This window comes from Nelumbo lutea, chromosome 4 (assembly GCF_056320005.1).
Source record: "Nelumbo lutea isolate HS-2025 chromosome 4, American lotus-T2T, whole genome shotgun sequence".
In the NCBI taxonomy this organism is placed as follows: domain Eukaryota; kingdom Viridiplantae; phylum Streptophyta; class Magnoliopsida; order Proteales; family Nelumbonaceae; genus Nelumbo; species Nelumbo lutea.
Genome location: NC_142687.1, coordinates 14,744,213 through 14,757,232, shown reverse-complemented (window position 1 = coordinate 14,757,232; position 13,020 = coordinate 14,744,213). Strand labels below are relative to the sequence as shown.

At 37.9% G+C, this 13,020-nt stretch overlaps 2 protein-coding genes across 2 annotated transcripts; both read left to right on the top strand.

Moving 5' to 3' along the window:
* Positions 1–3,548: 3,548 nt before the first annotated feature.
* LOC148854093 (putative prolyl 4-hydroxylase 7) lies at positions 3,549–7,969 on the top strand. Its single transcript, XM_088982392.1, is given in 9 exon segments — positions 3,549–3,793; positions 3,897–3,983; positions 4,097–4,154; positions 4,317–4,421; positions 6,470–6,527; positions 6,599–6,741; positions 6,743–6,784; positions 6,850–6,910; positions 7,569–7,969. Coding segments are annotated over 9 exon segments (942 nt in total). The 5' UTR covers positions 3,549–3,698; the 3' UTR covers positions 7,862–7,969.
* A 1,975-nt stretch (positions 7,970–9,944) lies between these two features.
* LOC148854092 (uncharacterized) lies at positions 9,945–12,150 on the top strand. The gene has a single exon (XM_088986785.1). It carries the CDS (start codon positions 10,031–10,033, stop codon positions 11,966–11,968), a length of 1,938 nt encoding a protein of 645 aa, XP_088842911.1. The 5' UTR covers positions 9,945–10,030; the 3' UTR covers positions 11,969–12,150.
* The last annotated feature ends 870 nt before the right edge of the window (positions 12,151–13,020 follow it).

Genomic DNA, 13,020 nt, shown 5'->3' with positions numbered 1-13,020 from the left:
TTGCCTCAGTACGGTGTCTTCCCTAATTGGGGTACTATTAACCGAGCAATAAGCTTTTGTATGTTTCTCTCTTGATTGTCGCTTTGTTGATGAAGCAGCAGATTGTTTTGAATCTCATGGTTTAGCTAAGAAAGCTGAACTTATGGCTGTTCTAAAAGCACTACTAAAGGCTAAGCAGGAACGATGGCTTAATGTTTATTATCTACTCTAATGCTTTGACTGTCATTTTCAGCCTTGAAGGTGGGCAACAATTATCTCTCTTGACAGCCTTTTTCATTTTTTTTTTCCTTCGGACAAAGTTAAATATTTAGGCTCAGTTTGGATTAATGGAAGGAGTACAAGTGCAATATCTTATATTTTGTATTTATTTGTACTCTTTTCAAATTGAATTTTAGAATGTATTTTGTAGTATGAGATGAGAAATTGGTGGGTGTAGATTGGTCCACACCACACTCTATAGCAAGAACCAATCCATACTATACCAAAGTTCACAATTGTTCTAAACTATGGACAGATTGTGTGGATTAGACTAATCCACACCCACAGTAGAGTTCTGTAGGCGCCACACTTTTTTATTCCATGTATTTCATATACACTTTATGAATGATCTAAAGAGTTGACCATAAATGTCTAATTTTTTCATTTTATATGATAAATAAATTAAAAATGCATCCATAAATTAATATTAACAAATAAATATTAATTTTAATAAAAAAGATAGTAAAATAATTTAAAAATAAAAAAAAAATCTTATTTTATTGATAAAATATTAAATAAATTAAAATTAAAATTTGTTATTTTAAATTTTAAAAATTAAAAATAAAGAAAAAGTATGTAAAAGAGATGTATTGTATCAAAGTAGTGTAAAAATGTTGTAGATCAGCCACATCCACGAGATATATGTGTGGCCAAGATTTTGGACTGTAAACGGGAATGGTCCACGATATACTGTGGACTAGTTCCATCTACAGCCAACCGAATGCCATAACCATCTCATTTGTGTGGACTAAAACGGGCCATCCACGAAATTACCACTGTTCCAAACACCACCTTAATTTGTTTATATCGGCGGTTAGCATTTCTTTTATGTTAATAGGTCCTTTATTTCTCATGCTCATAAATTAGTTCAATTTGTTAAAACTCAAACATCCTCTATATGGTTTACCGCTCCTCAAACTGGTTGGAGGAGTCCTTGTATAATTGTTTTGATAATTTGAAGTAATTTTGGCCATTTGTATAAAAAGGGGGGGGGGGGGGGGGTTCATTTGTTAAAGCTCATGGGGAACTTATAACTAATCAGCTGGAATCATAAAAGTGGTAATCAATCAAGTGATCAATTTTCATCAAAGATCATGGGGGTTTTGATTTGTTAAAGCCTTTCTAATATCATGTCATGTCTTTCTGACATCATAGATTTCTCAAAAATAAGAAAACAAATCTCCTCTTTGAGTTGTTGAACCCCCAAGACCCCCCGATCCTTACTCTTATCTTAACCTAATCCCTGGTTTGGGGTTGGGAGTTGGCCAATTTGTTTTCACTTCCTTTTGCTAAAATTAATCTTCTCATTTCTAACTTAGGATCAATAGTCTTTGTTCTTTTCCTTCTCTTTTTGTAAAGAACAACGGCATTAATTAAAGGCCAAAGAAAAAGCAACAAAGAACGCCAACAAGGCCACAGACCATAAATCAATGGTTCTAAGTTTAATTCACTTCAGCATTATTATATAATCAATGGTTCCAACATGTATTCACAACATTTGCAGCCGTGCATTAGTAATATCTCCATGCTATGTTTTATTAACGGGAAGATGTGAGTGAAATCCATCACTTCAGTCATATTATACTCATCCTATACTTGAAAATTATTGCCTGGCTTTAAACTTAAAACTGTTAATGTATAGATATATTAATAAATAGACATATTTATGGGCTGGGCTTGGGTTTGGTTTTTGCAAAAATTTGAATGGGGCTCAGCACAGTATAAGTCTGGCCCGTGAACAGATCTATTAATAAATACATAACTACACAAATGGGTACATATACATATATACATATATACATACATACATGCATGTTATGTTCAAGTTGGATTGGGCCATATTGCATTAGGGGATGTAATTTGAATGGATTCCATTTGAGCATTTGTTAAAATTAGAATCAATGTTTTCAAAACCGGACCAAATTAAACGGGCAGACTAGAAAAACCGGGAACTTGTCATATGACCAGTTTCGTTTTACCCCAAAACTGCTATTTAGCCAAAAATCATTGATTTGATTAACAAACACTGACCCAAGCAGTCAAACCATCGAAAACTTTGATCTGGGAATGGTTTTTAGCCATTTTGGGTATTTTTTAAATTTTCTTTTTATTTTTGTGAGAGTGGGTCATCTGTTCGAATCAGATGATGGAACCGTTCAACCCAGAAACTAATATCATAGATGTGACAAGTGACAACCAATCACTTGCATTCATGGTTTTCAAAATCAGACCGGACCGGATGGTCTGACCGAAAAAACTGAGAACTGGTCACTTGACTGGTTTCGTTTCCCCCAAAACTATTAATTTTGATCAACAAACCACTGAACTGGCTGGTTAATTGTTCGAATAATTTTAACCTTTTTTCAAAATTTTTATTTTATTTTTTGTTAGAATGGACCGACCATTCAGTCCGTTTGACCGATAACCAGATACCATACCGATTCAATTTTAAAAATCATGCTTGCATTTATCAAAATTCACGAAGACATTTTATTTATCAAAGCTCTTCCGGTATCATGTCTACCCAGCAGCATAAAATTTTCCATATGATTGTAAAACAAAGTTATGACTAATATGCTAGTGAGTAACACGACTAATTAAAAAGTGTAATAACTTCTTACGGAAGAGTGACATCCCTTAACACCAGCCCATCAAATGGATTGCGGATCACCCGATACCACAAGATCCGAAGCTAAATCCCGGGGGACACGGCATGTAAAGCGTACTAATAAGTAGTAACTAATCTGGTAGCCGTATTCGGTATTCAGGCAGGCTTTTAAATCCGCTGAACTGCCCGACAGCCAGCAAGGCAGGACCGCGGCAGCCAGCGAGCCTGGAGTCCATTCCGATTTCTGACACGAATCGAACGTTTAAAGAGACACAATTGTCTGAGGAAAAGCGGGGTAAATAAAGTCAAGAAAATAAAGATTCTTTGAGAAGTAAAAAAGTAAAAACACAAGAAATCCGATGGGCGTCCGAACCCAGATGTAAGACGAAAGTTAAAATCTTAAATCTACGCTATCGGAAAGACGTGATAGGGCCATAGGGGAAGGGCTTTTGACCGAGATCAAAATCCGTAATTTGATAAATAATCACACGATTGATTATCAGTTTTATGATACTAGTTGATCTAACTTAAGAGTTTTTTCGCTATCATAGCCGAGTCTTGCCACGTGGACTTATTACCTAAAATACGAACATTGCCACGTGTACACCCGTGATTGATTGTGTAGCCAGGTTCGCCACGCCAGTATTCTCAGCAGATCGTCCCCGCTCTCTTTTTCGCTTGACTGGTGTGTTGCTTTCAGGAAATTCCGTCTCCTTCTCGTTCTCGACTTCTTCCGCCCTTGCATCGCTCGTCAAGCTCCAAGCGCACAACGACAACATCTCCCTCTCTTTCTCTCTCTGCCCTTAGAGAGGACCTGAACAAACATCTTCTAATGGTTCTAATGGCGTTTCGCGTTTTCCTCTCGTTTTCTCTGTTTGTTCTCATCTCAGTTCCCAACATTGCTCATTCATCCCTCGACGTCTCAGGGTTGTTAACACCTCCCTCCTTCTCTCTCTCTCTCTCTCTCTCTCTCTCCCTGAAAATTGCAAACAAATTTGGTAGTCACATTTGGTTTTGTTTTTCTTTGCAGTAATGGATTGGTGCTCCGATTGAAGAGCGACTCTCCTTCCTATGGTTTTGATAAAAAACGCGTTATCCAACTCTCTTGGCGTCCCAGGTCTTGATCTTTTGCCTCTGTTTGTATTTTATTTATTTCGTTTGTTGTTATTCTTTAAGCATGAATTTATTCTGGCGATTGATCTTGATTTTGTGGTACCTGCATCTCTGCAGGGCATTCATATATAAGAAATTTTTATCGGAAGAGGAGTGTGATCACCTCGTTTCTCTGGTGAGTGGAAATCATCTCTTATATTTTCTCTATTTCTCTACTCTTTCTCTTATTTTCTATATCATTTGGACCCCCGGTTAATTCCAAAACTGTCATCACCGGTCCTCTGTTTCTTTCTTTCCTTTTTTTTTTTATCTTTTCATTTCTTCCGTGGAGAAATAGGCGAGAGGCAAGCTAGAAAAGTCAATGGTGGCGGATGATGGCTCTGGAGAGAGCATAGCGAGTGAAGTTCGGACGAGCTCTGGCATGTTTCTTGAGAAAAAGCAGGTCAGTGGCTTTCCTGTGTTCAAACTGTGGAATTCTTTCTATTGCAATTCCTGTTCTATGTTGCTTGATTTTGTAAGGTTAATCTTATCTTTCTGCAAATAAATTGCTTAAACCGATGTCATATTTGCAATAAGCCTTATGCAGTGACACTTTGTTCTCTCAGAGAGAATAACAGGCACAATTCTGCCTGTGTACGAGAGAGACCCTTCGTATGTGCGCCAAATTTACCCAACAATTTTGTTAACAAAAAATGAAGACATTAATTTACCCATTTAATAATTTCTTTACTTGCCAATGGAGGAATTGAGGAAGCATGATATGCATTGAATGCCTGATGAATGATGAAATGAAATGGATCCATAACTTTCATATCCACTCCTGTACAGATCCTTGAACTCGTAAAAGAACACCAAAGATTGGGCCTTTGAGGAGTATCTCTTTTGAAGCTAACGTGATTTTGCTCCCCTGACTCCATTGATACGGGCACTTCCAAGTCAAACTTCATTTCCATAAAGGATTCTCAGAAATCAAATGAAATGGAATCCTCTGATTTGAACATGTTTTTATCCTTAGATAGCATAATTCCATAATCTATAAGATTGTAAAAATGCGTCTCTATTTTACATGACATTAGCATTCAAATAGTGTTTTAAATGTCACACCTTTGTAAGTGATAGACTTCCTCCTTTGTAAGCTCTTTGGGGTTTCCCCCTATTTTGCACATCCTCTCATGTACTCCTTTTTCTTTTAATGAAATTTGGTTAAACTTCCCTCAAAAAAAAAAAAAAAACAGGCACACCTTAGGCATGTCTAGGCAAATAGGCTAGTGCATTTTAATTTTTAAGGCATGTGTGGATGTGCCTTGCTTGAACCCTAAAGGCACTTGCCTGGGATGAGGTGTGCGAGTCGATCCAAGATCTTTCCTTCTATAGGTTTTTTCTGTTCGGGTTATTTTTTATGCATTCTTAACGTTTTACACCTATGTTATGGTTATTAACTTCTAATTACCTTTTATTGATGCTTGTTCACTAGTGATGGCCTATCAACTTTTAAAAGAAACAAAAACAAAGGCCTTTGGAATATATAAAGTCCTGGTCATTGTGGATAGGATCTAAAATATCAGAATTTCCACTAAAGAAGCAACAATACAACTGATCAACAGTTATTTTTTGTGGTAATAGGTAATATCAATATTATGATTGCCTATTATTCATTTTAGGTTGGTAACTGAATGGTTAATTCTTGTTGCAGTGATGATTAGGACTCCAAATTGGGCTTCTACTAAGATGACTTTGTGTGCAAATTTCTTAACATAGATTTCCTTCCACCTTATGGAGAAGTTGTGGCTATGTCATTTATAAAAATTTGCAGCACAAATTTATTGATATGGGGCTTCAGTTTATACCGTTGGGTGTATGAGAGCACCTGCTTCTTTGAGGGGCAGCTAGAACTAAACAGGGCTACTGGGGGGATGACATCTTATTCTGATGTTAGTGGTGACTAATACATGTGCATAGACCTTTCAGCCATTAAATCTTAAGGCCGCAATTTCTTGCTTTTTGTACTTGGCTTTATCTTGCTACAGATAAGTTTCCTACTGATGATCATGGATAAAGGAGCTCCATAAGCAAAATTCCACTTGCTTTATGAGGGGAATCACCAACTAGGCAATCTCTACCCTCAAACTATCAGTAGCTTTTGCAATAAAAGTGCTGAGATTGATACAGATCTTCCCCAGTTCCAATCAACTTCTCAAAATGAAGTAAACTGTAAACTTAGCATTGTCAAATGATTTAAGACTGAACACCATCTCTCTCTGAGTGCAGATAATCTTTCTTTTGTATTTTCAGGATGGACGCATTGATCCATTGACATGATGTATACCATTTTTATTATTATTCCTTTCTTAATCTAACAACAAAAAGATAGGAAACATTCCATTGCATTGTCAGGCCATCTAGTATAGTTCTGACATTCATGAAGAATAATGTGGCTTAGATTTTATAAATCTTAGGAAGCTTATATATTTTTTCACTTTTCCTTTGAAGGATGAAATTGTTGCAAGTATCGAGGCCAGGATTGCTGCTTGGACCTTCCTTCCAGAAGGTAGCATTATTGCAAATTCTTCTTGTAGCTTCAGAAATTCTCCGACCTTATTTTGAACGTTTGGTGATCAGAAAATGGGGAGTCGATGCAAATACTGCATTACGAGCTTGGCCAGAAGTACGAGCCCCATTTCGATTTTTTTCATGACAAGGTCAATCAAGAGATGGGAGGCCACCGAGTTGCTACAGTACTAATGTACTTATCAAATGTCCAGTAAAGGTGGAGAAACAGTATTTCCTGATGCCAGAGGTACGGCAGTTCTTAACCCCATGACTTATTTTGATTTACATTGTGCCATTAACACTGTATTTATCATTTGCAGAACAAAATGTTGCAAGAAAAGGATGACAGCTGGTCTGATTGTGCCAAGAATGGATATGCAGGTATGCAATCTTGAACTAAAAAATGAGCTTTCATGTTACTGCTTATACCTTTACCTACTTTTTTAGGAGCTTTTCTGAAAAAAAAAAAATCTTCTGACATTTTATGACACAGGATACTGAGATGCCTGTGTATGGGTTTTTATGTCATGTCAGACACTTCAATTTTTTGTCCCACTTCTATGTCCAACACAATGTCCACCCATATCCTTATCTTATCTGTAAACCATAGTTTATGACATACATAATGAGGGGGATAGAAGAGAAAAAAACCTTCGACACATCTAATAATTTAGAGATCTGAAAATGCTTTAGGGAGTAGAGGGAGAAGGGAAGAAAAATGTCAAAGTTCTACTTGACAGATGCCCGAAGTTTGGGAAACTGAAAGGCATACTACAATTTTCAAGTGAGTAGAATTGAAAAAATGTTCCACTACTGTCCTGTCTTGCATTTTTATATGGCAAATGCAGTCTGTTTAACACAGCCTCTATCATGTCTGAACCAACAATCTGATGCATTGGATGCATGGAAATAGAATTCCTATATTCAATCTCACATAGTTGGATGGGGTTTCATTTAGTTTAACTGAGTATTTTAATGCATTATTTGAACATATATAATACCATCTGCCTAATATATCCGTGTTTGATTCAAATGACAGTAAAACCAATCAAGGGCGATGCTTTGCTGTTTTTCAGTCTCCATCCAAATGCAACCACTGATACAAGGAGCTTGCATGGTAGTTGCCCTGTCATCGAGGGTGAGAAGTGGTCTGCGACCAAGTGGATTCATGTGAGATCCTTTGATAAACCATTGGCAACCGAAGAATGTGTTGACAAGAATGCCAATTGCCCAAGATGGGCTGCTATTGGTGAGTGTGAAAAGAACCCCATTTATATGGTGGGTTCTGAGGACTCTTACGGATATTGTAGGCAGAGTTGCAATGTATGTTAACATCAAGGTTTTGGTTTGTTTTCTCAAGTTTTGTATCTAGAGTAGGGATTTTTCCTTGGTTGTATATAACATTTGAATCTGTCTAAGTTACATGGGTTGAACTTAAAACAGTTGTTACCTGCCAAATATAGACACATCACAGCCTGGTTGTACATGATTGTGCAATGTAACTATACAATTGAACCTTTGAGTGAAATAGCTGGATGTATGTTTTTTTAATTGGATGGGAGTTGGAACAGAAGACATGGTTTATTGCTCAAAAGCTTAAGATAAAGGCGCATGGAAGTCTACCCATCATCAATACTACGTATGGTTGATCCTTTTATCAATTGTTATAAATTAATAAATGCTATTTGAATGTTAAAAGCGAGTGACTTGTTTGAAAATTGCTATTTTACTTGTACGTAAAATAGTTGTGAGAAATGAACATTTTCCAAAAGAATAATCGAGTTGAGATTGATCCTCTGGATTCATAACTTGAAACATATATATTAATTATTTGTTTTCCAAGCCAAGTGAAACACTAGAAAAAAAAAATTAATGAACATTATTTATTTTCCTATTGAGTATCTTTTTCCAAGGAAATTATTCATTTTCCTTCATCTTATTTGCTGGCACCACCGGTAAACCATAACTAATTCTTTCACTAAAATCTAGGGCTAGCATTGCATGGGCCTGTCCGGGCATTATATAATATATTCATAAAATATATGCTACAATTTATATTAAGGAAAATCTATGCTGCCAAATGATTACAGAAAGGTTTTGACCAACCAACCCCCCTATGAATTTTGAAATATTATATGATATGGGCCTGCTTGATTCGTGGGAACGGTGGAATCAGAATTCTAATTCCAACTGTTTGGTTGGGCGGAATCAGAATTTCATTCCCATTTCTGGTAGAATAGTCATTCTCTCCCATTCCAGTTATTTTTAATTTTAAGAGATTTCGGTTATGATTTCAACTGTGAACCAAACGGATTCTAGACAAAATTTATGTATGCATAAAATATGTGTTATATAAATAAATTGCAGACCGGGTTGAGCCAAGGTCAGTCCTGAACACAAAACCTACGCCCAAACCCAGAATTTTTTAGCTTTTCAGACTGGGCTGAAAATGATCGCCCCTACTAGCATCCTGCAGGTTATGCTGGGCCATGCATGCTTTATATGGGCAACTCAAATGGTGAATCCAAACATGGCCCTTAGCCCAAGATATTGAATTTGAATGTAACTGTAGTAAAGATTCGTGGTGCTTATGTTAAGAAAACGTTGGAGAGAAGCCAGTAGCCAACAGATGGCTTTCTTTAAACAATCCTGACGACTGTGAGATCCTTCATGCAATCCGAAAAAACAATCAAACAAATGTCAGTCCTCGAAGTGCCCAAGAAGCCAATGACAGACCGAAGCTCTACAACAAGGGGAAGTTTTAAACTAACACTAGAACTCCTTCAACCTATCAACATGGAAGTTTCAACTCTTCAGCTCTGAACTTTTCAACTTTCAATGAATCTTCTAATGGCTCTGGTAAATAGGCAACCTATAAAAGAAAAGGAAAAAGGAATTAAAAACGAAGGGAGTCAGTCAGGTCTGGGACACTGATTCAAGGACCACTGACCACTCTACCGAGACAACCCACGAACAGTTTACTCGACGACTTCAAGCCAAAGGCCGGGGATCACCATCCGTATACCATTGTCGTTCAGTACTCCAAGTCCAACCTGATAGAGGCAGATATTCTTCTGGAGTCTTCAGTCTAGGCTGTGGTCAATCTACAAGCTGGATCACCATAGAATCATAGATCTCTATGGTTTTAAATATTGGTCAAATTTCATTTCTTTTTGTGATTCCTCAGAAAAATAAACAGACAGACCTGCATCACGTTATTCCCTTCCTACCCAACGGCATTAGTCAGACAGTTTTGTGCTTTTGACACTGTAAAAAGGAAAAGAACAATGAAAAAAAGAGAAAGCAAAATGAAAATCTTTGACCATCACATTTTCTCTCTCTACCTCTCTGTTTCTTTTGTTTAATATAATTTAATAATCTTCTGCACCATTTTCATCAATAGGCCCAACTGAATTCTCTCTTACTATCTTGCTGTCTAAATACACAACACTAACAGTGAGGTATCGCCAAGAAGGAACCCTCCTTCCATTGCAGACAGAGATGGGTAGTAAGCAGCTGTCATGGATTCTTCTTATCTTCATTGTCCTAAACGTTGGAGAGTGCAAGAGCATGGTGGGCGAAGCGTGTGACCCACAAGATTTGATGGGCCTGACCAGTTTCAGGGCGGGAATCCATGTCGACGTCTCCGGCCGACTGCAGAAGTGGGTGGGTCACAACTGCTGCAAGTGGGAAGGTGTCTACTGCAACAACAAGACTGGGAGGGTGACTGAAATCCGGCTTCCAGGTTTCATCTCCACGAACGACTTCATCGTTCAAACCAGCATGGATGGCCGGTTATCTCCTTCCATAACTCTTCTCACTTCTCTTCAAGTCATCGACCTTGGTGGGCTCATTGGTCTCGCCGGAACCATCCCACCGTTGATCGGTAACCACCTGAGGAAGCTCCGGAAACTCTATCTCTACAGCAACAACCTCGGCGGCCCTGTCCCAGAAAGCATCGGTAAGCTCTCCAGACTCGAAGAACTTCACTTGCACGAGAATCAGTTATCTGGGTCTATCCCCGCAAGCGTTGGGAGGCTCCAAAATCTCAACAGACTTCTTTTATATTCAAACAGGTTTTCAGGTCCCATTCCTGAGTCTATTACCAACCTAAAGAATTTATTGACTTTGGATCTTCATGGCAATTCTCTATCAGGGAAAGTACCTGAGAAAATAGGGGCATTACAGGTCTTACAAGAACTAGACCTTTCAGACAATCTGTTGAATGGGAAGCTGCCTCTGTCTTTAACCAACTTAACTGCAGTTTCAGTTCTGTATTTGGATACAAACTTGCTTGAGGGAGAAATCCCATTCCCTTCAAGCTCTGCACAAATGCCTTCACTATGCTTCCTCAGACTCCATGATAATCGTCTAAGTGGTAGAATACAACCCACCATAGGGAATCTGGTTTCACTCCAAAGAATTTCATTAGCCAATAACAGGCTTGAGGGGTCTATTCCTGCAACTCTGGGAAACCTGTTAGATTTGACAGAGATCAATCTCAATGTAAACAAGTTATCAGGCCAGATACCCCAGTCGATTGGTCGACTCTCTCGGTTAATGTTCTTGAGCCTGTCTAACAATTTGATTGAAGGACAACTGCCCCATGAATTGTCTTCCCTCCAAAACCTTCAAGCCTTTGATCTTTCCTTCAACCGTTTAAATCTCTCGCCCATTCCTAAATGGCTGGGGGAAATACCCTCCCTTTGCCGGATATCGTTGGCAGGGTTAGGAATCCAAGGAGAAGTTCCCGATTTCTTCCGAACAACTCCGAGTCCAATACTTGAGTTAGACTTATCATCCAACCATCTGACCGGAAGTATTCCAGAGTGGTTGGGTGGCCTAACCAGGCTCTACTCGTTGAATCTCTCAAGGAATTCATTAGTTTCAAAGATCCCCGACACCATCACAAGCTTACAAGACCTGGGTGTGCTCGATCTTCACTCAAATAAGTTAACAGGATCCATCGTTGAGGTTTTCAAGATTGGCAGCAGGTTCCCTGAAGGATCACTGACTTACGTCGATCTTTCTCACAACAACTTCTCCGGAACAATCGAGCAAGTTGGAGTTGGAGCACAATGTAGCATAAAATATCTCAACTTGTCACGTAACTATTTGACAGGAAGATTGCCAATGTCTGTAGGGAAATTGAGTTCAATGCGGAGTTTGGATTTAAGCTACAATGAGCTGAGTTTCACATTGCCAGATTCTCTGGCCAATGTAACCCCATTAGAGAAGCTGAAGCTTCAGAGAAACAGATTTTCAGGTCAGATACCAAATGGGTTATTGAAGCTGAAAGAGCTGAAAGAGTTGGATTTGTCAGATAATCTTCTAGTGGGAAAAATACCAACCGGCAAGCCTTTGAGTGATTTTCCTTGGAGTTCTTATTCTGGAAACAGAGGACTGTGTGGGAAGCCTCTTTCTCCATGCAAATCTTGAACTTTGAATATTTATTCTTCAAGCTTATTTACATTAAAGTAGTGTAAGATTGGTTTGTTTGGAAATCTCACATTTTTCTGGAAAAAGAAATTGTTAATTAACTAACAGAGGAGGAGATTTCTGGGCTATTTGAAACCTATGCAAGAACTGATTTTATCGATCAAAATTCTATTGTTTAACAACTCTCTTGGGCTGAAAAGTTTTGCTAAAAAATATTTCACAGATGAAGCCCCAGTGGATGACAGGTGTTGACTGCAGCACTTATTATTTTGTTACATTATTTCAGCGCAAGCCTTACCACTAGCTTCATCATCAAAAGCATTGGTTTTGTGGTCTTGTAATGATCTCAACACTCATAATTAAGGGCGACCACTGAGCCCAACATTTTTATGACCCGACTCACACTAGTCCACTAAGCTCACTCAATTGAAATACATTTGATAGCATCAGGAAATTAAAAATGGTGGAATAATAATTAACATATGTTTGGATCGATACCGTAAGAAAAATACATAGATCTTACAAAAACATCAATAACACTAATTGTACAGTTCAATTCGCTATCAACAAGATATGAACACATTACAAATACATGATTTAACAGTTTATGTTAATCAACATACAAGAGGTGAACCAATTGAAGTTTATATATGATTGGGGTGTTCTCTATGCAGTAATCCATTTTCTATTAATTATATAATAGCTATCTAATTATATAAATATATAATAGTTATTATAAATATTGTTAATAATTAGATATTGAAAACAGTTTTGACCATTTTTTTGTCAGAACGGGTCAATCGTTCGGTTTGAATGGTCGAACTATTTGACCTGGTAATCGGATCTTGATCGGGTCAGTTTTAAAAACCATGATGTTATTTTATTCGAGTGTGTGACTCATACGACCTGAAAATGGAACCGTTTTGGCCACATGTTTTCGGGTCGACGGTTTGACCATCCGGTTTGAACGGACAACCAGTTCTGACAACAAAAATTAAAAAATGGAAAATGGCCAAAACCATTGAACGGGTAAACGGGTTGACGGTTTGACC

Excerpts from the sequence above, each read along its gene's own strand:
- LOC148854092 (XM_088986785.1), top strand. The coding sequence starts at position 10,031 with ATGGGTAGTAAGCAGCTGTCATGGATTCTTCTTATCTTCATTGTCCTA.